The following is a 26,969-nucleotide window of genomic DNA, read 5'->3' as shown; positions in this document are numbered from 1 at the left end:
ACAGCAGCATGTCTCCCTAGTAAAACACACAACACATGATGTAAAACAGCACACAGTTAACCCTTTGATCACCCCAGATGTTAATCCCTTTCCTGCCCACTGTCATTAACACAGTGTCAGTGCTTTTTATTAGCACTGTATTAGTGTCATTGGGATGTCAGTGGCAGTTAGTCAGTTCCCACCCAGTGTCAGAATGTCCGCTGCAGTCCCGTCATAACTCTCTGATTGCCGTCATTACTATACTTGCTGCCATCCCTTTCATGGTCACCCAGGCTGCATGCCTGGATGAGGATCCAGTTGGAATTGTTCTTTTTTTTAAGTACTACATCCCACTGTTCCATAACACCACCTGCAGCTTTAGGGCATCGCTCACACATTTTATTAAGTCCTCATTCACACTTCAGCATTTTTCTACCTTTCCTATACACCCTATGCTCAATAAAGTACATGAGATTTTATTTGAGAATATTCAGACATTATCGGTCCCATAGATTTCAATAGGAACATCTGTAAATACGTAATACACCCATTTTTGTACGCGTTTTTACACCTCAAGAACTCCTCTCCCCCATAGAACCGCTCTTCTGTCGTGCTCAGACCAGGAATCAAATTCCTGAAGGTTGAAACACACACAAATATACCTGTATATACCTGAAAACGTGTAAAATAAAAGCTGCAAAATGACCAGGAATACGCCCAGCTCAGGTATGAATGCAGGCTAAGCCACATGAGAAGACCCTCTCCATGCTGAATGGTATTTAAAAATATATTTTTGCCTTGGTACATGTTCCCCATGGCAGTGCCCAGCTCCTCGTGCCCTTTTTTTCACCAATGACTTGCCTGTTAGCTCTAACCACTTTGGAAGATTTTTACCCCCTTTGTGACCAGGCCATTTTTTTCTATTCGGCACTGCGCCACTTTAACTGGTAATTGCACAGTCATGAAATGCTGTACACAGACAAAAACATTATGTCATTTTTTCCCCACAGAGTTTTCTTTTAGTAGTTTTGATTATCACTGGGTTTTTCATTTTTTTGCGATATAACTGAAAAAAAAAATGTAAAAAAAACCCCTATTTTTTTACTTTTCTGCTATAAAACATATCCAATAAAAAAAAAAAAAAAAAAAAAAAAATTTCCTTATAAATTTTGGTCAAAATATATCCTGCTACATGTTTTTGATAAAAAAAAGATCCCAATGTGTATATGTATATATGGTTTGCGTGAAAGTTATACCACCTACAAACTATGGTATATATATACTGGAATTTTAATTTTTTTATTTTTTTTAGGGGTTAACATCTAGTGCGATTAATGGGTTAAATATGTGCCTCACAATGTGTAATGTGTGTAAAGTGTGCTGCTTTTACTAAGAAATCTCTAAATTTCTTATCCCTGCTTTGAAGGGATGAGAAACTGACAGATTACTCCCTCTGTACAGAGCTCTGTGTTGTTTACCTACACAGAGCTCTCGGCTGTGATTGGACACAGCCAATCAGTAGGTCACGGTCGTGAATCATTGGGTGGGACATGCTGACAGGCTCCTGCTGTGTACAATCACAGCAGGTATCAGCCGGGTGCAGGGGCGGACTGACAACTCATGGGGCCCCGGGCAATAGGGGATCACGGGGCCCCTGTGTCCTCGCCCACACCCAAAAAAGCCTATGAAACAGCCAATGAAAGGTACCAGGGGCATCTCATGGGGCCCCCTACTGACTCCGGGCCCTCGGGCAGTGCCCGAGTGCTCGAATGGTCAGTCCGCCCCTGGCCGGTTGGTGTACATGCACGTGCTGGAAACCCGGAAGTAGGCAGTGAAGTATGGGTACGTCACGTTGCCTACAGCAGCCACCCGTGCACGGTACATTGCAGGCAGGCCGTTGCTAAGAGGTTAAGAATGGCCAGAATAAGTAATAAGATTTGCCTCCCTTAGACTTCAGTGGGGTTCGGTGTTAATTTGGGGGTTCAAGAACCTCATGCCGGATTTGCTGAACCTCCATAGAACCAAACCGGCCAAGTTTGAACACTTGTACTTCCAGGATCACCGGATTAATGACAAACAGCTAAAGGGAGGTTCGAAACAACACAGCAAAGCTGGAGCAAAACTGAAGTCCCGATTGGGTCGTTTTTTTTTTGTTCTATGTGCGTCTCAAGGCGTCATTTTAGGTTTTGCCTGGGGGGAACCCTTTGATACTCTGCTGTCAGTCGTGGCACCAATTATCAGGGTTTTCCTAGCTGCCACCTTGGGGGATACTGGGATTTGCTTCCAGCTCCATCTTGCTGCTATAATCTGGCTGCTTTATTATTCTAGAATATTTATTCTATTATAAAAAATGAATTACAGAAGATTTAAATAAGCATGGCCAATAAGCACGACACTGGAGGAAGGCTGATCGTTCAGGCACAACTCAACTCCAGCACATCGGGTGGGGAGGCTAGTTGACCAAAACCATAATGAATGAGGATTTGATCAAGGTTAACAAAAAAGTGCTTTTTAGTTCACAAATATGCGGTGCGGGAAGCAGGGGCGGACTGACAACTCATGGGGCCCCCGGGTAATAGGGGATCATGGGGCCCCTGTATCCTTGCCCAAACTCAAAAAATCCTATGAAAAAGGTACCAGGAGCATCTCATGGGGCCCCCTACTGACCCCGGGCCCTCGGGCAGTGCCCGAGTTTCCAAATGGTCAGTCCGCCCCTGGCGGGAAGCCATATGTGATTCGGACAGGAATTGCACTGTATTCCTGTTCAAATCACATGGGATTCTTTGCAGTGCGATTTGAGTCCACACAAGAAAGGTGCAGCCAGCTTTTTTTTACCGCACTAGAATTCAGGCAATCGCACTGTGTTTTGCAACCGATTTTTGGGGTGTCATTAACTTATCATTGACACCCATAGAAGATCGCATGAATACAGCTGCGATTTGGATGCAGTGCGGGAAATGCACAGGATTCCCTGTGTTTCCCGCACTGCGTAGGCTAAAAATGATTGCCCCAGGATCACTTGTGTTTTCAAACATTATGTCAATGGTTTAGAAGCGTGAGGCCCTGTTCACATCTCGCCATTTGGGATTGCCACCAGAATCGCTGAGATTCTGCCCACGATCCTCAATCATGTGACAATCACAGCACAATGTGCTCCGCATGCTTGGGGGGCCATTATCCTTCACTAGCACCCAGGGGTGGACTGACCATATGTAAACTCGGGCACTGCCCGAGGGCCCGGGGTCAGTAGGGGGCCCCATGAGATACCCCGGTACCTTTTTCATAGGCTTTTTTGAGTTTGGGCAAGGACACAGGGGCCCCATGATCCCCTATTGCCCAGGGGCCCCATGAGTTGTCAGTCCGCCCCTGCTAGCACCCCAAATACAATGCGACTCTGCTGCGATTGTCACATGACAGGCTCGCCTGGCAAACAGCACCTTTACAAAACATGTGAATCTTGATGCCTGAAAGGAGCAGAAGCTTCTTTTCAGGCGACAAACATGCATAGGGTCACCCATTTGGCTCTGTTCACATCTTGGTTGTGATTCTGCCCGCGATCCCAAATCACACGGCGTTCGCAGCACAATGCCCTGGACGCAGTTGGGTGCCATTATCTGTCAATGGCACCTCAAACACGATGCAATTCTGCCGTCATTTTCGCACGGCAGGATTGCATGGCAATTGCAGCAAACCGCACCTTTACAAAGCGCATGAAGCTTGTCATCTGAAAAGGCGGAGGAGCTTTTTTCGGGGCAACAAACTCTCATTGGGCAGCACATTCAAGTGAATGGGCTGCCCTACGTGACACGCAGAATCACGTGAAAATTGCGATGTCAAAATCAAGTAGTGGGAACATTCATTCATTATGAGATTATGTCACTGGGACCTTCAAGCGAATAGGTTGCCCTATGCGACACGCAGAATCACGTGAAAATTGCGATGTCAAAATCAAGTAGTGGGAACATTCATTCATTATGAGGTTATGTGAATGGGACCTTCAAGTGAATGGGTTGTCCTATGCGACATACAGAATTATGTGAAAAATCAGCTGCATCATATGATTTTTTTTTTTTTTTAGGATTAGTCCTTCTTTTACTCGTCATTTCCCGCTGCATAAAGTCAATTAAGTGGAAATGAATACTACAAATTAATAAAAAAATATATTAAAATGACAAAACCCAGAAAAAAAGTTGGCAAACTTAATCCCAGATTGACTAAAGGAGACTGCTATCAGGGCAGATTCAGGTACTTAGGCTCACTGGATAGAATACATTTAGGACAGTTAAAGTTTATGCTTGGCCATAGCGTGCTTCAACGTTAAAGCGGAGTCCCTCCCAAAGGGGGAAGTTCCGCTTTAATGCTTTGTCCCCGCTCCCCATTAAGGATTGGCACCTTTGGGGAGCGGGTACCCGAATTTGACAGGTACCCGCTCCCACTTCAGCTGCAATTGCCTACGCGATCAGAAGCAGAAGTTGTCCTCCCCCACTCTCTCCCCGTAGCCTTGTGGGACACGTGACAGGTCCCAGAAGACTACGGGGCCATTCAAAAAGTACAGCGCTTCTCGCACATGCTCAGTGGGCACCCAGCAGTGAAGCCGCAAGCTGTCACAGCCGGATGCCCACAGTAGATGCTGGCACCAGGGAGAGAAGACGGCCGCTGAAACCAGCCATGGTGAGGACTTTGCTGGACCGAGGGACAGGTGAGTGTCTGTATTTTAAAAGTCAGCAGCTACAGTTTTTGTAGCTGCTGATTTTTTTTTTTCAAGCTGGAACTCCACTTTAGCATGCAAACTGCAGTGCATCGGGGGGCTATAGAATGAATGTGTACTTTGCAAGTGCAGTTGCTCCAGAGCTTAATAAATTAGATGAAGATTCACTTTGCAAAAAATACCCAATCAAATGCAAGGAAATTGGAAAAAAAAACAGCATTTGATGCTTGCACAGGATTGGGTGATGGAAGTCAGCAGAGATTCCCCTCATTTACTAAGCTCTGGAGCAAATGCCCTTGCACAGTGTACAGACTATTTTCCTTTAGCAAGTCCACCACCATACGTTGTGATTGGTTGCCTTATAAAAAGGGTCATATCCACTTTTTAATGTGGTAAGGTGCATTGCCAGCCCATTCATAACTATGCACATTTTATTGCATGGTAACGTATTTAGTTAATGCACGTGTAACGCCCTCTAGCTTAGCCAGAGAAAGTCTATTTTATTTTTTTAGGCAGAGGCTGAATATCAGCCTGGGATGAGTCAGCCTGGGAGTGAGGTAGTGAGGTTACCTCAGGACAGGCTAGGGAGGTTCTGAAGGTCAGAGCTTCTGGAGCCCTCCCACCTCTCAAGAATCCTGAGAGCTTTCTGAAGGAGGGATGGAAGAGGGGAGGAAGCTCTGATCTACATACTTGAGTGACCTTGGCAATCCCCTGGCAGAAGGTTGGGTATGGTGACCAAGGCAACCCTAAAGAATCGCAGAGCCTGTGCAGCAGGGGCAGGGTGGTTGGAAGATGGAGTGAGAGGCTGGAGTGTGGAACCTGGGAGGGGGCCAAGGGAGGATATCCTGTGCAGCAGGGAAGGAGCCAGCCCAGCGAAAGGCCTGAAGGTAGCCACCAGCCCATCAACCTCCCTAGAGGTCTGATTATGTCCATATTTCTGTGCTCAAAGCGGTACATTATTTTGCATGGAAATATGTATTTTTCTTATTGTAGGCCTGTAATTTTTAGGAATAACTCACTGAAATCTGTCCGAACAAGAGTCTAGTAAACATCCCGGGTATGTTACAATTTGAAACCCGAAATCATAAATTAAAATTTAATAAATAATCATAAAAATAATAATAAAATGATAATAAATTTAATTCAATAATATAATCAAACCAAAAACAATGAAATTTGAAATAGAGCGCCAAGTTCGCACATCACTGAGCAAAGTTGCAAAATCGTTTTCAGTGTCTGATGATGAATTTCCCCACGAATCATTATCACTCAATTCTGCAAGTGGTTCTGATTTACTATCGCTGTTCTCTAGCCGGTCTAAAACCGATTTTGACCTAAAGGGACGCTTTTTGGACGCCATGGACGTTTCTCAGTTTCCAGGCAGAAAGAACAGTAAAAATGCAGGCAGGGCGCAGGACAAAGCACTCGGGACAAAATGTATGTGAAATGGTTTGATACAGGAATGTGATTTTAGTGATTTTAGTGAATGTCACTTTTTGTCATTTTCAAATTTCCCGCCGTTCTGTCTCCCGTACGTCCCGACGTCGCAGGGAACGGAACCCAGAAGACAGATGCCGGCATCGGCCGGAGGACATTACAGGGGACACTGCGGGGGGGACATCGCGGGAGCGCAGGACAAGGTAAGAGAAGAACAGATCCCGGAGCAACGCTGCAGTGTATTCCTGAGTGTAGCTCGAGGTTACCGCTTGTGGTGCTGAAACTTTACCCCGAGCTATACTCGGGAATGCCGCCAGGGGGGTTAAGCTACAAGGAGAGGACAGTATGAGTACTCCTACTCCCCCTGGGCCGGATAAGGAGAGAGGGGGTTCAGGTGGAAAACCCAACTAGCTTCTCAGCTGGGGCTATTGTGCTAAATTGGCATTTTCTAGGCCCCCTTTCCCAGGGGATACCCTCAGTACAGCTGGGTGAAGAGGAGGATTGATTGGGGGTCTGAGGAGGTACAACATAGAACATGAATGCTCTTAAAGGAGAGACTATTTTTGTCCACACCTTTACATAGTTGCTAAGGAGTTTGTCCTCACGTTTGCACACACCCCTCAACCACATCCAAGTTATTAACCCCTTTGATAAAATCACAGAACCAAGCTCATGGACTCTGCTGTCTCCAGTGTGCAAAGTGTGGAAGGAAATGCATGTTGCCTGGCTGTGCAGAGGTTTAGGGGGACCCAAAACTCAGCGACTCCTAAGGGGGTAGTGCTGCATAACGCATAAATGTAAATGGGACCTTAATTGTTTAAGATGAATTCACAGCTGCATTAAAGTGTCTTTTATTTGTATTTGCAGTTCATCTTGAGCTTAATGCTAAATAAATGATTCATTTTATCTGGACTAAAGGAAGCTGTAATGTGCTTTCAGTGAGTGCGCCTTACTATGGCAGTAAAAATGACCTGAAAGCAATTTGTGATGTGACTTTGCATGCTTGCAGCACTATATTTTTATAATGCTACCCATACGCAAGCAGATGCTTCCCCAAGAATAATGGGTAGGGACAGTGGCGGACTGACAACTCATGGGGCCCCGGGCAATAGGGGATCATGGGGCCCCTGTGTCCTTGCCCACACTCAAACCACACTCAAAAAAGCCTATGAAAGGTACCAAGGGGCATCTCATGGGGCCCCCTACTGACCCCGGGCCCTCGGGCAATGCCCGAGTTCCCAAATGGTCAGTCCACCCCTGGGTAGGGAGACATCTAGCCATCCTGTGTATCACGGGGACATGCCAACATTTCTAGTGCAACTTGGCCAGAAGACTAAACTGACATATGCACCCTTTAAATATATGTAAACCCAATCACTTAAATCCCCTAAAAGCATAAAAACACTGATTTCCTTTAAAGGGCATTTTCAGTGTTTTAAAACCTGCAAAATTCATTAACATAATACCTTGTGATCCTGCCATAAAGGGACTTGTTCGGGTACGTCCTGTTTTTGGTGACAACACAATGTCCTTTTCTACCAACTGTGGACTTGTGTTGTCATCCTGTCACATAGACTTCTGAAGGAGAGTGCAAATGGCCATTTCAACACACGCATGATCCACTGTTGTCACCATCAGGAAACAAGCCATGAGAAATGTAATTCAGACATTACTAGAAAGCAGTGTGAGAAGAAGTAAAAACAGTAAAAAATGGCAATTGTTTATGACATACAGCAGTTTAGCAAGCTAAATGTCAATCAGTTATGGAAGCCATTCTCAACATTTTTACTCCAGGGGAACCTTTGAATTAATTGTCAGGTTTCACGAATCCCCTTCTATAATGTAATCATTGGGGGTTAATGGGAAGAATACCATTTACATTGGTGGTCAGTATAATGAATACCACCCTTACAGTGGTGGTCAGAATGCCACCTTTACAGACAGCAAAAAAAAAAAACTGGTGGCTGTACCAAGTGGCACTTGACCTAAAACTATGTAGACATCATCAGATGAAAGGTCAACTCAATGAACCCTTAGCAACCTCTGGAGGAACTCCAGGATTTCACAGAACCCTGGTTGAGTTAGGGTTTACTTTAGCACCATACGTGTGCGCAGCCTATTGCATTAGGGTGTGCACCCCAAAGTTCAAACAAACAATGGACAATGGACAGTGTCAGCAGAGTGGTGGGTGATGAAAGTAGAGCAGTGGATGGTGCCAGTAGAGCAGTGGATGGTGTCAGTAGGGCAATGGACAGTGTCAGTAGAGCAGTGGATGGTGTCAGTAGGGCATTGGACAGTGTCAGTAGAGCAGTGGATGGTGCCAGTAGAGCAGTCGACATGTCAATAGAGCAGTGGATGGTGTCAGTATAGCAGTGGATTGTGTCAGTAGAGCAGTGGACATGTCAGTAGAGCAGTGGATGGCATCAATAGAACAGTGGATGGTGTCAGTAGAGCAGTGGACGTGTCAGTAGAGCAGTGGATGGTGTCATTAGAGCAGTGGATGGTGTCAGTAGAGCAATGGATGGTGTCAATAGAGCAATTTATATGTCAGTAGAGCAGTGGATGGTGTCAATAGAGCAATGGATGGTGTCAGTAGAGCAGTGGACGTGTCAGTAGAGCAGTGGATGGTGTCATTAGAGCAATGGATGGTGTCTATAGAGCAATTTATATGTCAGTAGAGCAGTGGATGGTGTCAATAGAGCAATGGATGGTGTCAGTAGAGCGGTGGACGTGTCAGTAGAGCAGTGGATGGTGTCATTAGAGCAGTGGATGGTGTCAGTAGAGCAATGGATGGTGTCAATAGAGCAATTTATATGTCAGTAGAGCAGTGGATGGTGTCAATAGAGCAGTGAATGGAGTCAGTAGAGCAGTGGACATGTCAGAAGAGCAGTGAATGGAGTCAGTAGAGCAGTGGATGGTGTCAGTAGAGCAGTGGATGGTGTCAGTAGAGCAGTGGACATGTCAGTAGAGCAGTGGACTTTGTCAGTAGGGCCTAGAATGGTGTCAGTAGTTTTTTTTATATTATTTTTTTAAGTATTTTTTTAAATATTATTATTTATTTATTTTACAATTTTTTTAGGAGCCCCGTTGGGAGGGGTTTGGTGAAATATGAGTGGGTCTAAACAGACCACTGATGTCTCACTTCTGAGACAGAGAAAGGAACCAAGGACAGATTTTCCCCAGTCCATTTTCTCTGCAGCCTCATCTGCACTGGGCAGTGAATGAATGGGAAGTGCGTTGTGCTGAGCGGCTTCCTATTCAATCACAAACTGAAACATAGTAAACAGCAGAGGGGGTAGCAGGGAGAATCTGCAACACATGGGGTGATTAGGGTGTGCTGAGTCACATCTGGCACACCCTGTGCGCACACCTATGTTTAGCACCATATTAAGGAGAAAAAGAAGAACTGACCAAGTAATGCAGAAATTTACCAACAGGATCACATGGTTTGAAGCAGGGCTGGGACAAGGGTCGAGCAGGGGGGGCTGCCGCCCAGGGAGCAGCAGTGGGGGGTCCTCTCACTGCACACAAACTCCAGATCAGTGGCTAGTAAACAGGGCTGCTTTGACAAATACTGCTGTAAAAATCAACCAAATGACCATGCATGTGCAGTGCACAGTCCACGCCAACTATAGACAGCCGGTGCAAGAGGCAGAGAATGGGCTCAGGGCAGTACACCTACAGTTGTGTCCAAAATTATTCAACCCCCAATGCTGTAAAGGGGTTTAGGGACTATAGTGTACATTTGGAATTGTATTCAGAATCAAATCCTACAAGGACGTTGTAACTACCCAAATGCAACTAAAATGACATCAATTGTTTATGTAATACAGTAGTAAATGGTTCTTATGTGGTTTCTTCATTGCCACAATTATTCAACCCCTTAAAGACTACCACTCTGAAGAACAGAGGTTCATACAGGTGCTTTCCATCAGGTATTGAAAACACCTGTGGATGTCACCGAGCAGCAATCAAGCATAATAAGCACCAATTAGGCAGCTTTAAAATGACTGTGATACTCAGCTCCTTCTAGACATTTACTGGTGTGGTTACAAACATGGTGAAGGCAAGAGAATGGTCCAGGAAGACAAGAGAAGAGGTGATTTCTCTTCACAGGAAGGGCAATGGCTATAAGAAGATTGCAAAGATGTTAAACATACCAAGAGACACCTTAGGAAGCATCATTCGCAAATTCAAGGCAAAGGGCACTGTTGAAACGCTACCTGGTCGTGGCAGAAAGAAGATGCTGACTTCGACTGCTGTGCGCTACCTGAAGCGTAGAGTGGAGAGAAGTCCCCGTGTGACTGCTGAGGAACTGAGAAAAGATTTGTCAGATGTGGGTACAGAAGTTTCAGCCCAGACAATAAGACGCACACTGCGTAATGAAGGCCTCCGTGCCAGAACTCCCAGGCGTACCCCCTTGCTGTCTCCAAAGAATAAGAAGAGTCGACTGCAGTATGCCAAAAGCCATGTGGACAAACCACAAAAGTTGTGGGATAGTGTTCTGTGGACTGATGAAACAAAATTAGAACTGTTTGGGCCCATGGATCAACGCTATGTTTGGAGGAGGAAGAACAAGGCCTATGATGAAAAGAACACCTTGCCTACTGTGAAGCATGGTGGAGGGTCAATCATGCTTTGGGGCTGTTTTGCTTCTGCAGGTACAGGGAAGCTTCAGCGTGTGCAAGGTACCATGAATTCTCTTCAGTACCAGGAGATATTGGATGGAAACGTGATGCAGTCCGTCACACACCTGAGGCTTGGGAGACGTTGGACCTTTCAACAGGACAATGATCCCAAGCATACCTCCAAGTCCACTAGAGCATGGTTGCAGAGGAAAGGCTGGAACATTTTGGAGTGGCCATCGCAGTCACCAGACTTAAATCCGATTGAGAACCTCTGGTGGGACTTAAAGAAAGCAGTTGCAGTGCGCAAGCCTAAGAATGTGACTGAACTGGAGGCCTTTGCCCATGAAGAATGGGCGAAGATACCCGTAGATCGCTGCAAGACACTTGTGTCAAGCTATGCTTCACGTTTAAAAGCTGTTATAACTGTAAAAGGATGCTGTACTAAGTACTAAGATTGAATGTCACTTGGGGGTTGAATAAAACTGATAATGCTGTGAGCACAGAAAAGACATTTGTGGTTATTTCATTATAACTGTTATGTTATATTTGTCTGACCTACAAGTGCCTCTTTAATGTAAATGTAAGCAAGATGACTGAATGATCAAAAGCAATGTCAAACTGGCCAAAACACTCAATTTCAGTGGGGGTTGAATAATTTTGGACACAACTGTATTCCATGGCATGCATTTGGAGCAGATCTAGAAGAGCACAGTCCTACATCCTTGCCCAGGGCACTAGATGAACTTGATCCAGCAGTGGTTAGAAGTGCCATTTGGCTACAAGGTAACAGTTTATCCTTTGCCCCAAGTCTTGTACCGGGGGGGGAGTTAATGGACCCCAAAACAACTATATAGGTGAAAATCTTATCCTTCAACCTGAATTTTTTAAATTTTTCGCAACTAAACAAAAATTAAAATAATAGTTTACAGGTTTTAATCAACTTTTGGGCATTCACGTGTAAGAAACCCTGATCAAAAGATCTGGAAAATCTGACCGTTTTCTATCAGTTTACTTCTTACCATTTCCAGTCTATTTGATCACAATTATTCTTTCCCTGCATTAAACATATTTTGATCCATCAAGTTAATCCAAGTTTGCTGGTCAATCACATTTTATGAATGGAAGGTTGCCTTCATCGATCATAAAAAAAATGGATGAAAGTGTGTGGAAAGTTCCTAAAAATGCTCTGTGTATGGCCTGCTTATACCACATGAAGATTCTATGGTTTTCAGTCAATCTGAGCAGACTGATTGACTTGAATATACGGAGAAACAGTGAAGATCAGCCACTGGGTAGCACTACTAAGCAGGAAGCGGAGTCTGCATATGTAATAAACAAAATACAACCACCCCAACGCACGTATTTGGTTACAATCATATAGAAATCATTTGTAATCATTATTGATATTTTGTTTTTATTAATCAGGTCACATTCACATGTATAGTACATCTAAAACACATTTTTTTTTTAAATAAAAGACTACTAATTTATTTAAGGCCACATTCACATTGGTGTGTTGTGGTTCCAACTCACTATGCTGACGCACTTCAAGATGCACGTGTTTTAGAGCACCACAATGCACATGTGTAAGCCATCTATACGTTGTTGTGTGTTACATTAGAAAAATGCAAAATTCAAAAATTGGAAACGAATGGATTCTAAATTAATGTTAATACAAAGCACTGCAACAAAGCTCAGCAGTCTGAATGGGCCATTTGGTCCCATATTGGAAGCGCTGACTGAATATAGGTCAACCTATTTCCACCAACAGCAACTCGGAAAAATGTCATTATTAACATTGTAGAAAGAAATACAGAAAGTATACTACTTTGTTGTCCCTCTTCTCCATACTCTCATTAGAGTGGCTGTAAATCTGTGACAAGAAATCTGAACAAAGCATATCCCTCTATACTGTGTCCTTGTCTCAATCCAGAGCTCTAAGTGTCATTTCCGTCTGCTGCTTCATTTCTCTGCTATCAGAATAAAACACTTCTAACAAGTTTTTCTGACACCACGAGAAAAATGGTGACAGTGGAGCAGGGGCGGACTGACAACTCATGGGGCCCCTGGGCAATAGGGGATAATGGGGCCCCTGTGTCCTTGCCCACACTCAAAGCACACCCAAAAAAGCCTATAAAAAGTACCAGGGGCATTTCATGGGGCACCCTACTGACCCCGGGCCCTCGGGCAGTGCCCGAGTGCTCGAATGGTCAGTCCGCCCCTGATAGTGAATGAACATCTAATATGTAATTAAAAGGTAAAACCTAATCTAAAAAGACTATACAGAAAATGCAACTAGATGCAACTATGTCCACAGCTGAAAATTGAAGCCAAGACTGAAATTCCCATTGTATCTATCCTGAGGCCAGGAGCAACAGGCAAAGTGCAGGAAGCTTTTGCAACCAATCATAAATAACCTTTTTATTGGTCTGATTACCGTAAAACTGGTAACAGCTCATTTCTGAGCTGCAGGGAGCAACTGCACATCAATAATAAATAGATATTGCCATTATACTCTTAAACAGACATGAAGGTCATGAAGCAAATGCCTACTTAATTTTTGATGTGGATAAAAGTTAAAGGCTTGTCCAGAGAATTTTCAGCATGCTGGCAAATATCAATGTGTGATAAGCATGCTTTCAATGTTTGCAAATGCTTTTAGTTAATGTTTAACCCCTGCAAGGCAAAGTAGGGGGTATTTACTAAAGCGGGACATAGAAAAATCAGGTGCAACTCTGCAAAGAAACCAATCAGCTTCCAGGTTTTATTGCCAAAGCTTAATTGAACAAGGGAAAATTAGAAGCTGATTGGCTACCATGCACAGCTGCACCAGATTCTGAGTGCTCCAGTTTCAGAAAATCTACCCCAGTGGGTCTACAATCTACTACACAATTTCTCTTGCATTCCTTGTGGAATGTTTGTTCACATTTAGCTACCTGTTGGTGGTTTTTCTCTTTGCTTGCTAGTAATCACCTGTTGTTACACTACATCTGCAAATCCCTCAATTTGGTCATATGAACTGGAAAGAGTTAAAACTGAACTTAACCTGTATGAAGATCTCGTTCCAATGTCTTCTCCCCCTTGACTTGTCTCCTTGGCAGGTGGTTTGGCCATCAGCTCCAGATGTTGGATGACTTTGCTTTCCTCCACTACAGATACCAAAATCTCCGGGGTCACGTTGTATGCAATCGCCACCCTTCCTTTCAGCAACCTGTGCTCGGCACTCTCCCTAGGGTCAGGATCATTGATCCTTTTCTCCAAGGGTGGCAAAATAGAGCCCATGGCATCCGTCTTCTTTTTTTCTGGAATGATAGGATGGATATGCATTGAGGGGCTAGGAGGGATGGGCTTGGGGATCCAAGGATGGTCACCTTGGCGAGGGATCGGCCAGGATCGATAATCTTTCTTGTATTGGGTCTCCCTTTCCAAAGGAGCTTCGGAAGGCTGGTATTCGCTTCGAGGTTTGCAGCTTGGCTCAGGGGTGGATTTCCAGGGCTTGTAGTCCTGCCTCATGACGGAGCCCCTCGAAGACAACTCTTTCGATAACCTAGACTGGCCCCCATAGTACGGCTGGGTTTCTATGGCAGCAGACCCAGGGCGTGGTAGCGACTGAGAACCGTCTGTTACCTCCGAATATTTCGAGAACATTAAAGGGACGGCAATGTCCCCCTTGTCTTGCTTATTGCCAAAACGAGCGATGCAACATGCCCTGGTCACGCAAGGCCAGGCCATCTTCGGCAACCTTGAGCTGAGCCTAAGCCGGCTTCCAGGTGTGGCACGCTGAGTTTTTTTTTTTTTTTTTTCAGCTGCACCTTCTTGCAAAGAAAAAAAATGCAGCAATGGTCGGTTAGCAAATGTAAACAGCAATTTCTTTCCTGTTAGAGGAAAAATTTGTACAGTGGCTCCCTTGCAAGTGCAAGCAATTTTCTCTTCTCCTATTAAGTCGCTTGCATAGATACGGTAGGGATGGATCAGGTGAGTCTTCTGACGGAACTTGTCCTTTCATGCCTCTTCCTTGGCAATTATCATTTTATTCTGCAGTCGGAGACGGGTGGCCATAGTCAGAAGGAATACGGTGAGCATCTCTAAAAGGGAGGACCCCACCCACCTTGCTCTCTGCATCCCCAGATGCCAAGTAGGAGAAGGAAGGAGGAGGGGGTGGAGGAGGATTTGATGCTGGCAAAAAGATCTCCACTATGCAGCACCTAAAATGTAATAGTACGGGAGGAGAGGGGAGGGAAGGACTCTGATGCATTTAACCCTCGACGCCCAGGTTACATCTTTCCCCCACTAGCCAATCGCGTGCCAGCTTCACACTGCAGCAGGCGACACATCTCAGCTGTAGCAGCCGTAGCGTATAATATGCATCTATGAGCATCTCCTATCGATGGATAATGACAGCTGGTTTACAGCTTGCATATTAACTAGCTGCCGCTGGTTAGGGGTCTCCAGCTCTTCAGTCTGATGCAATTCTTCATTTTTAACTGGGTTCCCAACAGTTCCTTGTTAATAACAGCATCGGATATGTGCCTTAGTCACTAACATTGTCAGAGAGTAGGTACAGTCAAAGCCTAGGGTGTTTGGTGGCTTGGGTTGGCCATTGTCTCCATGCAAAGTCAAAGCCTATGGTGTTTGGTGGCTTGGGTTGGCCATTGTCTCCATGCAACACATCAAAGAGCTAAATGATTCAGATCAGCACTGCAGACCTGGACAGTTCCAATATACAGTATCAACAGCAACAAATCACGCCTGATAAAGCCAAGTGCAGTATGATGTGCCATAACCCATAGTGACCCATTAGCAGCCATTGTTCCGACTGCTCTTTACGCTTCCTTATTTAATCAGCGTGGAGCCTACCATTACTGGAAGGAGCAGGGGCAAAGAGCCATAATGGCATCTGAAGTGGAATGCCTAGCAACTAAGCAATTGAAGGTGAAAACCTATGGTTGCTATGACTTACAGAATTGTGCACGTTGTTGTTGTTTTTTTTCACAATGCTTTGTTAAAAAAAAACAAGGGCACTTTCATTAAAGAACAATCACAGCCACATTTATCAACCATCTGCCACTTTTCCTGGTAATTATAATAGTTTGTGGTTTCCCGGGGAAGGCATAGAAGGCTAAAAGGCTGTTTACCAAACAGAAGCAACTGTGAGCATATTTTTTTTTTGCCATTTGAAAATGGCCAATTTTTCCAAGTCATCATTGCTGGCGAATGTTACATTGTCCGAGTTATAAGTACGGCCAATGTTAGCGAGGCCTGGATTTTCTTGAAGCGTGGGAAAACCATGTATTTCATGAAGATGCCGTAATCAGGCAAACTAAGAGTGAATGTAGACAGCAGATATCCTTGAAATGACTCTTTATGCACCCAGAAAAGCAGCCAATGACCAGCTGGCCATCTTATTTATTATTAATTTATAGATCTTCCCACAGATTCTATGTTCTATATCGCCCTTCAAACTGGTTTCACACCATATCGTTTCGCAATTTTCATCTTCAAGCATTTTAGAATTCAGCTGATTGTTACAAAGGGTTCATTCACCGCATGCTTGTAGTAGACTTTACCAAAAATGACCAACCTTTAGCCAATGGTTTTTCAAGGACCTAGGAATTGCTAGCTGTACTGATGGGAATTAGGCTTTCCATGCGCAATCCCTATTGTGATCCGGTGATACCATGTCTGAACCAATACTGTTCTCATAAATTTTATTCAAGCCTAAAACTCAATCCAGTTATTGAACTGAATTTTTCTGAATATATGCCAAGTGTCTAACTATGGTGTTTTGCAGCACTGGGTTCCTTGCCCAGTTGCCTCCAAGGAAACTACACAAAGCTTGCATGTCCTTCCTACATTTTTGTGGCTTTCTGAAAACATATGGGAAGGCTAGTTGGTTTTGGAGCAAACTGGACTAGAAAATATATTGTGCATATATCACCAATCTTGTCTACAAATATCACCCAAACTGTACTCTCCGCTCCTCGCACGACCTCCTGCTCTCTAGCTGTATTGTCTCCTCCTCCCATGCTCCTCTCCAGGACTTCTCCAGAGCTTCCCCCATCCTCTGGAACTCTCTACCCCAATTTATCAGACTATTGCCTGCTCTGCTCACTTTTAGGCGATCTCTGAAAACCTATCTCTATCCTGCCCTCAGCTAATAATGGAATCTTCTACTCCTCCTACCAGTCCATCCCCCACAGTTACTACCTTTTGTACCACTAGCCCCTCCCTCTTAGATTGTAAGCTCCCAGGAGCAGGGCCCTCCTAACCCTCTTGTATTGAACTGTATTGTTGCTGTATTGTCTCCCGTTATATTGTAAAGCGCTGAGCAAACTGTTGGCGCTATATAAATCCTGTATAATAATAATACATATCAATTATTGGTGTGGGTACATTAAACAGCAAAATTCACCAGGGCAGGGACAGATTGAAAATTTTCAACGTCCTTTGTAAGGTACTGCAAATAATATTGGTGTTCAATGAATTATTAAAATGTGGCTCTTTGTGCATAGCTGTTCATCTTTAATAGATCATATCCTGCTAAATCTTTACATCAGTTTATCCAAGTTTTCTGTTTAGAAAAACAAATGATTTTTCTCTAAATAAGTTACAAAAATTAATTCACATTTTAAATAATAAAAGTAAAATAAGTTAAACTACTAAAAAGAAATGTATTGTGTTACCTATGGTAAATGTAACCCACCACATTTTTTTTTTCGTTACTAGATTACCAACCGTACCCGTTCTGGAGTTGGCACACTTTTGCAATTGATAATAATAGTAAATATTATTATTATTATTTTATGCCATTGCAGAGGTGTTTAGCAATGATGCAATTAATAACTAATTTACTGAATGCACTGTTTTCATTTGTACAGCTGTGGACTGGTATTTGTCTTTCTTTTTTGCTTTCTTTTCTTTTTTTTCTTAATGACTGTTATTTCATTTTTATTTGTAAAAGTCTGGGTAAACAGATTCTAAATTGTGTACTATTTTAGCTATTCATTAATACAAATTAGTTTATTTATAAATGTAGAAAAGATACAATATGTGTTGCTTTGGCGGCACAACCAGTGTTTGTTATTGTTTTGTAGTCTGCGGTCAAAAAAGCTGCTAATTTGATTGGTTGCCATGAGCCACACCCACACCTTTCTTTGCACTAGATTTTTAAAACTGACTCCACCCTAGCAGGGGCGGACTGACAACTCATGGGGCCCCCGGGCAATAGGGGATCATGGGGCCCCTGTGTCCTCTCCCAAACTCAAAAAAGCCTATGAAAAAGGTACCAGGGGCATCTCATGGGGCCCCCTACTGACCCTGGGTCCTCGGGCAGTGCCCCAGTTTCCAAATGATCAGTCCACCCCTGCACCCTAGTTATTGACAATACATGATGATAAATAAAAAAAAAGGTTGCCAGTGTTTTCAGTGATACATTTTCCTACATTTTTTTTAAATTTTTTTTTTTAACCTATAATGGAGCTTAGTGCTGTTTAGCCAAATAAAAACTGTTTGCCTTGCGTGCAACAGGGGTCGCTTACAGTAAAAGATGCTTATTCAGCTAAGACAGGGCCCAGTAATAAGGACCCAAAAGTGTTTGAAAGGTTAACTCTCTAAAAGAGAACAATTTCTAGAAATGATAAAACCAACAGCTATATACATTTTATTGGGAGGCTTTGGAATCAACTTGGGCACCCTAATTTTCTTGTTTTAGAATGGCAAACAACATAAACACATAATGGGATCAGGGGCGGACTGGCAACTCATGGGGCCCCCGGGCAATAGGGGATCATGGGGCCCCTGTGTCCTTGTCCAAACTCAAAAAAGCCTATGAAAAAGGTACCAGGGGCATCTCATGGAGCCCCCTACTGACCCCGGGCCCTCGGGCAGGGCCCGAGTTTCCAAATGGTCAGTCCACCCCTGTATGGGATGCAGTTGCAATCATCATAAAATGATGCTGGTCTATTAAGTAGGGTTGTCTTCAAGACAAAGTTTAGAAGGCCAAACAAAATTTGCTGTGGAACATAGTTATTTCTATTTTATATTATATTTTATATATTTAATTAAACCCACTGTTATTTTTACTATCCATTAATAAAAAACTACAAGCACGAATAAAGATCAATGGCAATGATTGACTGAATAACCGATGAGGCAGGCAGACACTAATGTGGTTAACATCTAAGGTTCCTTTCTTAAAATCTTGGCCAATGTACTTTAAATGACTACATTAAAATTAGGTGAAGAAGCTAGGGGTGTCCTGAGTTTACAAAACCATTAGATAAAATTTATGAGGGAGGATAAGGACGCTTGTTAAAAATGCTTTGTAATGCATCCTTATTGGTGGTGCTGATGCAAGAATGAGTTAACTCACTAGCTCATGCAATGACATTAACTTGATGTATCCCCTAGCAGCAGTGCATAGCAACCAATCAGATCATTTTCGTTAGTCTACTGTTCTCTCGCAGGTACAAAAATTGAGGCCTCGTTGGCTGGTTTCAGAAACAGTTCATGTCAACTAAGTGGGAAGCTTATACTGGCTTGTGGCCAAATATCAGTTAACAAGACAGCTGGTATTAACATAAAAGTCTTAGAACAATGTTCAAGACGTGTTGGGTATATTTATGAGAGTTAAAAACATTTCTATAAGATGTCTTGTTTAAAAAGATATAGATTATTGTTCATTCCTGCAGCAGTTTTAAAAAAGTCCTCTCAGCTAACAGTAGAAAAAGTCCCATTGCTATAAGTATCACTGACCTGTATGAAGAAGCAATGCCTCCTTCCTCTTTGATTTGCCGGTTGAGTATATCAGCTGCATCTCTAGATCTCAAACCTTCCATGGACCACCTTGCAGAAGGAGACTTCTCTCTGGACTTCTTCTCTTTGGTCTCCTTAGAAGTCGACTGTATGTCAGCCGCACTACTAAAAGTGACGGAAGTCTTGACTTTCTGCACCGCTGGTTCCATAGTATCCACATGAGCTGACCCTTCAGGGTTCTTCTCTGGTAAGGCTACTGGTGGTTTCTTCCTCTTGGCCTCACTGGAAGCTGTTGGGGCAGTGAGGCCTGGAGAGGGTTTTGGAATCCAGGGATGGTCACCGCGGCGAGGTATAGGCCAGGCCTTGAAATCTTTCTGGTACTGCGTCTCCCGTTCAAAAGGAGCTTCGGACGGCTGGTACTCAATTTTGGGTTTGCAGCTAGCCTCTGGCTTCACTTTCCAGGCCTTGTAATCCTGGCGCATAACAGAGCCCGTCGGCTCCTTGGCATGTGCGGACCCAGGCTGTTGGGGTATGTCTCTAGTGGGCCCGGAGTGGGCTCCATGATCTGTTTCTATAACGGCCGGCTGTGCCTCAATGGCAGTTGAACTAGAGCGGGCTTGTGGCTGTTGGAGGTGAGCGTGGTACTGTTGACTTCCTTCAGTGACCTCGGAGTACTTGGTAAACACCAACGGCACCGCAATATCACCCTTATCCAGCTGGTTCCAGAACCGGGCGATGCAGCACGCCCTGGTAATACAGGGCCATGCCATTGTCTCCACCCTAGCAGAAGAGTGGAAGCCCTTCCTAATTAGTAATAGGTGTTGCTATAACAAGCAGTCCTCACTCCACACCTCCACCCACTCTCCAAGATGCACAACACAGAATGTAAGAATAGTGACACCAATTTCAACTGGCAATTCCTAGTGTTTCCTTTCAGGAAGATGCTTGGCTCCACAGTTTGTACATAAAAACACTCCCAAGAGCTTGGCTATTTTTCTCTAAGTCATGTTGCAGATAACAGTAGCCTACTGTACGTCCTTTTGCTGCTTCCTCCCTGCTGTAGCTGCAAGGACCCCACCGTACACCGAGGAGGAAATAAAGGAATTCAATGCCTTTCCTTGGGATCCCAGCAAAGGAACGGCTCCTGGAGGTGCCTCTATGCCATGATGCAGAAGGAGGACAAGGCCAAAACCTTGTAGAGACTGTCCCGCACCGACTAGCTGAGTGCTACTGGTCTTCCCTTGGCAAATCCTGGCACTAGCAGCCTACCACAATCAGGAGGCAGTGGGGCAGCATCTCTGCAGGAAGTGGCCCCACCCACCTTGCTCTATCTCTCTCTCTCTCTCTCTCTCTCTCTCTCTCGCTCTGCATCCCTAGATGCTGCTGATGAGAGGAGGGAGGGAGGATGAAGGAGGATGGATGGATGCGAAAGAGGGAGAGGGGCTGCCTTATTCGTCAGCACGCTGCTGCTGCTCCTCAAATGAATGGGTAGCTGGCTTCTGGCGTTAACCATTCATTGTCTGCTAGGGGTCAGATGGGGCCCAGATGGCTTAAATTACACTTTTGTCACCTATCACTTAGCACAGGCTCAGCTGCAGGTTATCTATGGGTGAGGGCTCTGGATCCTGAATAATTTATGTGTTATTCTGCAAAAGCAAATGGTCTACTGAATACTGACAAACCTGCGTATCACACAAATCTTGTGTATCTTGTGTAATCACTGTGTTGTTTGCAATGTGTAAATATGAAATTAATATTTAAATTGTGTATTATGATTATTAATAATAATAATAATAATACTTTATATATGTGTATATATGTATATATTCAAAAATTAAAATTAATAATAAAAATATATACAGGAAACGACAGCAAAATTATTTCATCTGTATTCTGTTGTTTTATTATTTAAGATACAGATCAATCACTAGAATGTCATATAAGATTTAACGTGGAAATGTCATTTCAAAAGTTTTTCCTTTTTAATAGGTTGTTTATATATATATATATATATATATATATATACACACACACACACACACACAAATATATATATATACATGCATTATATATACATATATACATACATATATATGTGTGTATATATATATATATATATATATATATATATGAATATATGTAAATTAAAAAAATAAAACTAAATAAATATATATATATATATATATATAAAAAAAAAAATATATATATATATATATATATAAATACACAGGTGAAACTCAAAAAATTACAATATTATTGTTATTATTATACAGTATTTATAAAGCGCCAATGGTTCGCCCAGCGCTGTACATTACAAAGGGGGACAGAACATGTGGCAGAACAATACCAATACAATGCAAAACATGAGGGGATCGAGGGCCCTGCTCTTTCGAGCTTACAATCTATGCTGCAAAAGTTCATTTATTTCAGTAATGCAACTTAAAAGGTGAAATTAATATATGAGATAGACTCATTACATGCAAATCAAGATAGTTCAAGCCGTGATTTGTCATCATTGTGATGATTATGGCTTACAGCTCATGAAAACCCCAAATCCACAATCTCAGAAAATGAAAATATTGTGAAAAGGTGCAATATTCTCGGCTCAAAGTGTCCCACTCTAATCAGCGAATTAAGCTATAACATCTGAAAAGGGTTCCTGAGCCTTTAAATGGTCTCTCAGTCTGGTTCAGTAGGAATCGCAATCACGGGAAAGACTGCTGACCTGACAATTGTGCAGAAAACCATCATTGACACCCTCCATAAGGAGGGAAAGCCTCAAAAGGTAATTGCAAAAGAAGTTGGATGTTCCCAAAGTGCTGTATCAAAGCACATTAATAGAAAGTTATGTGGAAGGGAAAAGTGTGGAAGAAAAAGGTGCACAAGCAGCAGGGATGACCACAGCCTGGAGAGGATTGTCAGGAAAAGGCCATTCAAAAGTGTTGGGGACTTTCACAAGGAGTGGACTGAGGCTGGAGTCAGTGCATCAAGAGTCACCACATACAGATGGATCCTGGCCATGGGCTTCAAATGTCGTAATACTCTTGTCAAGCCGCTCCTGAACAACAAACAACGTCAGAAGCGTCTTACCTGGGCTAAAGAAAAACAGAACTGGTCTGTTGCTCAGTGGTCCAAAGTCCTCTTTTCTGATGAGAGCAACTTTTGCATCTCATTTGGAAACCAAGGACCCAGAGTATGGAGGAAGAATGGAGAGGCCCAAGGACCCCGAGTATGGAGGAAGAATGGAGAGGCACACACTGCAAGATGCTTGAAGTCCGGTGTGAAGTTTCCACAGTCTGTGTTGATTTGGGGAGCCATGTCATCTGCTGGTGTTGGTCCACTGTGCCTCATTAAGTCCAGGGTCAACGCAGCCGTCTACCAGGAGATTTTGGAGCACTTCATGCTTCCTTCCGCAGAGGAGCTTTATGGGGATGCTGACTTCATTTTCCAGCAGGACTTGGCACTTGCCCACACTGTCAAAACCACCAAAACCTGGTTCAATGACCGTGGGATTACTGTGCTTGATTGGCCAGCAAACTCGCCTGACCTGAACCCCATAGAGAATCTATGGGGCATTGCCAAGAGAAAGATGAGAGACATGAGACCGAACAATGCAGAAGAGCTGAAGGCCGCTATTGAAGCATCCTGGTCTTCCATAACACCTCAGCAGTGCCACAGGCTGATAGCTTCCATGCCACGCCGCATTGAGGCAGTAATTGCTGCAAAAGGGGCCCAAGCCAAGTACTGAGTACATATGCATGCTTCTACTTTTCAGAGGTCCGATATTGTTCTATGTACAATCCTTGTTTTATTGATTGCATGTAATATTCTCATTTTCTGAGATTGTGGATTTGGGGTTTTCATGAGCTGTAAGCCATAATCATCACACTTAAGACAAATCACGGCTTGAACTATCTTGCTTTGCATGTAATGAGTCTATCTCATATATTAGTTTCACCTTTTAAGTTGCCTTACTGAAATAAATGAACTTTTGCACGATATTCTAATTTTTCGAGTTTCGCCTGTATATATATATATATATATATATATATATACACATATATTTTTTTTTTATTTATTTTTTAATATAAATGATTTAATCCAGGCAGCTTTTATTAAAATAATACCTGGTGATCCTGCCATGAAGGACAAGTTTAGCCATTCTGTGTTATGGAGTAGGAATTGTCTCCCAACTGCCCACACTCCAAAGACACGATGGTAGGTTAAATAGCTCCTATCTACATTGGCCCTATTATGTGTAGGTATGCATGTGAGATAGGGACCTTAGATTGTAAGCTCTTTGAGGGCAGGGACTGATGTGAAAGTACAATATGTAAAGTGCTGTGTAAGATTGTCTGACTTATATAAATACCTGTAATAATAACAACTGTGTTGTCACCTGTCACATGTGCCCTGGTTGAGACTACAAGGGGCTAGACTGACACATTGCATAGGCACTATCAGGAAGCAATGATGTGCAGTTAACGCTGGAGCGCATGCATGTAGACAGGAATTGGCTGAAAGAGGCTGGAGGAGATCAGCAACACTGAGGTGCTAAAAAAAAATTAAAACATACTTTATGGAAAAAATGGCCATGGTTTATAATACACAGTATATTAGCAAATCAAATGTCATCCAGTTAGGGTTCTTTCACTTTCGCTGTGGAGTGTGGTGCCCTCTGAAGAGCAAACCACATTTGTATTGCTTTTCAGAGGGCATTTGACAGGTAGTGTGGAGATGTTATAATGCCTATTAACTGCCTGACTTATCCCTGTCATGCTACACTACTGCTCCGCATACACGTGGTTGTGGTGCGACCCCCCCATTAAAGCGTAGCTCCACCCAAAAGGGGAAGTTCTGCTTTAAAGACTGCTCCCCCGCTCCCCATTAAGGATTGGCACCTTTGGGGGGGCGGGTGGAGCGGGTACCCGAATTTGACAGGTACCCGCTCCCACTACCGGTCCGATCGCCTAGGCCATTGGAAGCAGAAGGTGTCCTTCCTCCCTGTAGTCTTTTGGGACACATGACAGGTCCCAGAAGACTACAGGACCAATCATGAAGTGCAGCGCTACTTGCGCATGGGCAGTGGGTACACAGCCGGTTGCCCACACTGAAGATGCCGGCCTCCTGGAATACAGGACGGCCTGTGAAACGAGCTGCAGGGGACACACCGAGGGACAGGTAAGTGGCTGTTTTTTAAAAGTCAGCAGCTACAGTTTTTGACTTTTATTTTTTGACAGGGTGAGTGGAACTCCGCTTTGAGTTTGCAGTACTGCCTGTCAAACTCCCAAGTTAAAAATGCTGCAGCCGTGAAGCAATGCATCACAGCTGCAGCATGTATACAGCCCCATCCAGCTGTATTGGGACAGTTCAGGTGGGTTGCCGTGGGGTGCTAAAACCGAGGCTCAGCCAGGGGCGAACTGACCATATGGAAACTCGGGCACTGCCCGAGGGCCCGGGGTCAGTAGGGGGCCCCATGAGATGCCCCTGGTACCTTTTTCATAGGCTTTTTTGAGTTTGGGCAAGGACACAGGGGCCCCATGATCCCCTATTGCCCGGGGGCCCCATGAGTTCTCAGTCTGCCCCTGGGCTCAGCCATCCATTTTTACCGCCCTCCCGGTTGCCCGTCTGTAAGAGCACTTAGGGTGTACATCTACTTTAAAAATTAGTGACAGATTGCAATAAGATCATAGTATTCATTAAAGCCATTTTTTTTTATTTCAAGGATTTACTTACAATAGTGGAATTTATAGCATCAGCTATATTGGGGGAATATATTCTCAATCTCCAACCTTTTGCTGCCACTTGCTCCTTGTGCGTCAGTGCTGCTGGCTTTAACTGGGAGCATGGGGAGCATGTACTGTATATGTCACATGACTGCCCATGTCAGCTGTACTGACTCTCCCACAACTCAGTAATACCATAATGCATGTGTGCCTTCATGCATAGTGCAGGGGTGGCTCCATGGGACCCTGCAAGACAGTGGAGCCATCACTGAAGCGAGAAATCTCCAAGACTTATGCAGACCATACCAGGGGCGGACTGACCATTTGGAAACTCAGGCGCTGCCCGAGGGCCCGGGCCAGTAGCGGGGCCCCATGAGATGCCCCTGATACCTATATCATGGAGATCATATCCCCCCCTTATGTATTATACATGGAGATCATATCCCCCCTTATGTATTATACATGGAGATCATATCCCCCCTTATGTATTATACATGGTGATCATATCCCCCCCTTATGTTTTATACATGGAGATCATATCCCCCTTATGTATTATACATGGAGATCATATCCCCCCTTATGTATTATACATGGTGATCATATCCCCCTTATGTATTATACATGGAGATCATATCCCCCCCTTATGTATTATACATGGAGATCATATACCCCCTTATGTATTATACATGGAGATCATATCCCCCCTTATGTATTATACATGGAGATCATATCCCCCCTTATGTATTATACATGGTGATCATATCCCCCCTTATGTATTATACATGGAGATCATATCCCCCTTATGTATTATACATGGTGATCATATCCCCCCTTATGTATTATACATGTTGATCATATCCCTCCTTATGTATTATACATGGAGATCATATCCCCCCTTATGTATTATACATGTTGATCATATCCCTCCTCAATCTCCTCCTTAATACCACCAAAAGAAAACTTTAGTTAAAAAAAAAATATGGATATGATCTCCAGATGGGGGATATGATATGCAAATTGTCAGCCAGTATTTTCTGATAACAAGCTGCATTCATCTTGCTATTAATTGGCACAAGATTTTCACCATGCCTTTAGAGCTCACACACTTCCAAAACATCTGTGAGCCACCACCATGCTTCACAGTGGGGATGGTATTCTTGTCACTATATTCACTCCAGATTACAGTGTGCCAGAAGCTGTGAGGCATGTCAAGGTGTTGTCAGGTGAATTGTAACAGGGCTTTTTTGGCATTGGCAGTTTTTTGGCAGTGGCATTGGCACAGTAAAGGCTTCTTTTTGGCAACTCAGCCATGCAGCTCATTTTTGTTCAAGCATCATATTGTGCTCCTTGAAGCAACCACACCATCTTTTTCCAGAGCAGGTTACCTGGGTTTTTCTTTGTATCTAACAATTCTTCCTGCAGTTGTGGCTGCAATCTTTCTTGTGCAGGCCATAGACGGGTCGTTTATGGGCCATTTTTCCAACAGTGGTGGTGGGCTGTCCCTACTTCTGCACTGCACATGATCACAAGTGAGCATCATTAGGTGTGGTAGTACTTCTAGCCCAGGTTGGCATAATAACAGACATATAAGTGACAGGTCCCTGCAGGGGCAGACTGACAACTCATGGGGCCCCCAGGCAATAGGGGATCATGGGGCCCCCGTGTCCTCGCCCACACCCTAAAAAGCCTATAAAAAGGTACCAGGGGCATCTCATGGGGCCCCCTACTGACCCCGGT

General features: G+C 43.8%; 1 protein-coding gene across 5 annotated transcripts in view; it reads right to left on the bottom strand.

Moving 5' to 3' along the window:
* The window catches only part of MAP6 (microtubule associated protein 6), a 164,968-nt gene extending 144,132 nt beyond the window's left edge, over nt 1–20,836 (bottom strand). The window contains exon 1 of one of the 5 annotated variants that reach the window (XM_089677995.1): nt 19,507–20,836. In XM_089677995.1, the coding sequence (XP_089534121.1) occupies nt 19,507–20,276 (770 nt within the window). In that variant the 5' untranslated portion in view covers nt 20,277–20,836. Of the gene's footprint in view, nt 1–13,798; nt 14,978–19,506 lie in introns of those variants that run through there. The other 4 variants (XM_089677992.1, XM_089677991.1, XM_089677993.1 and 1 more) reach the window with 4 other exon arrangements.
* Nucleotides 20,837–26,969: the final 6,133 nt, after the last annotated feature.

Source organism: Staurois parvus, unplaced genomic scaffold (genome assembly GCF_062004578.1).
Source record: "Staurois parvus isolate SC_StPar_1 unplaced genomic scaffold, SC_StPar_1.0 ptg000196l, whole genome shotgun sequence".
NCBI lineage: Eukaryota > Metazoa > Chordata > Amphibia > Anura > Ranidae > Staurois > Staurois parvus.
The sequence above is the reverse complement of the archived record's forward strand: the minus strand, read 5'-3'. Positions and strand labels throughout refer to the sequence as shown.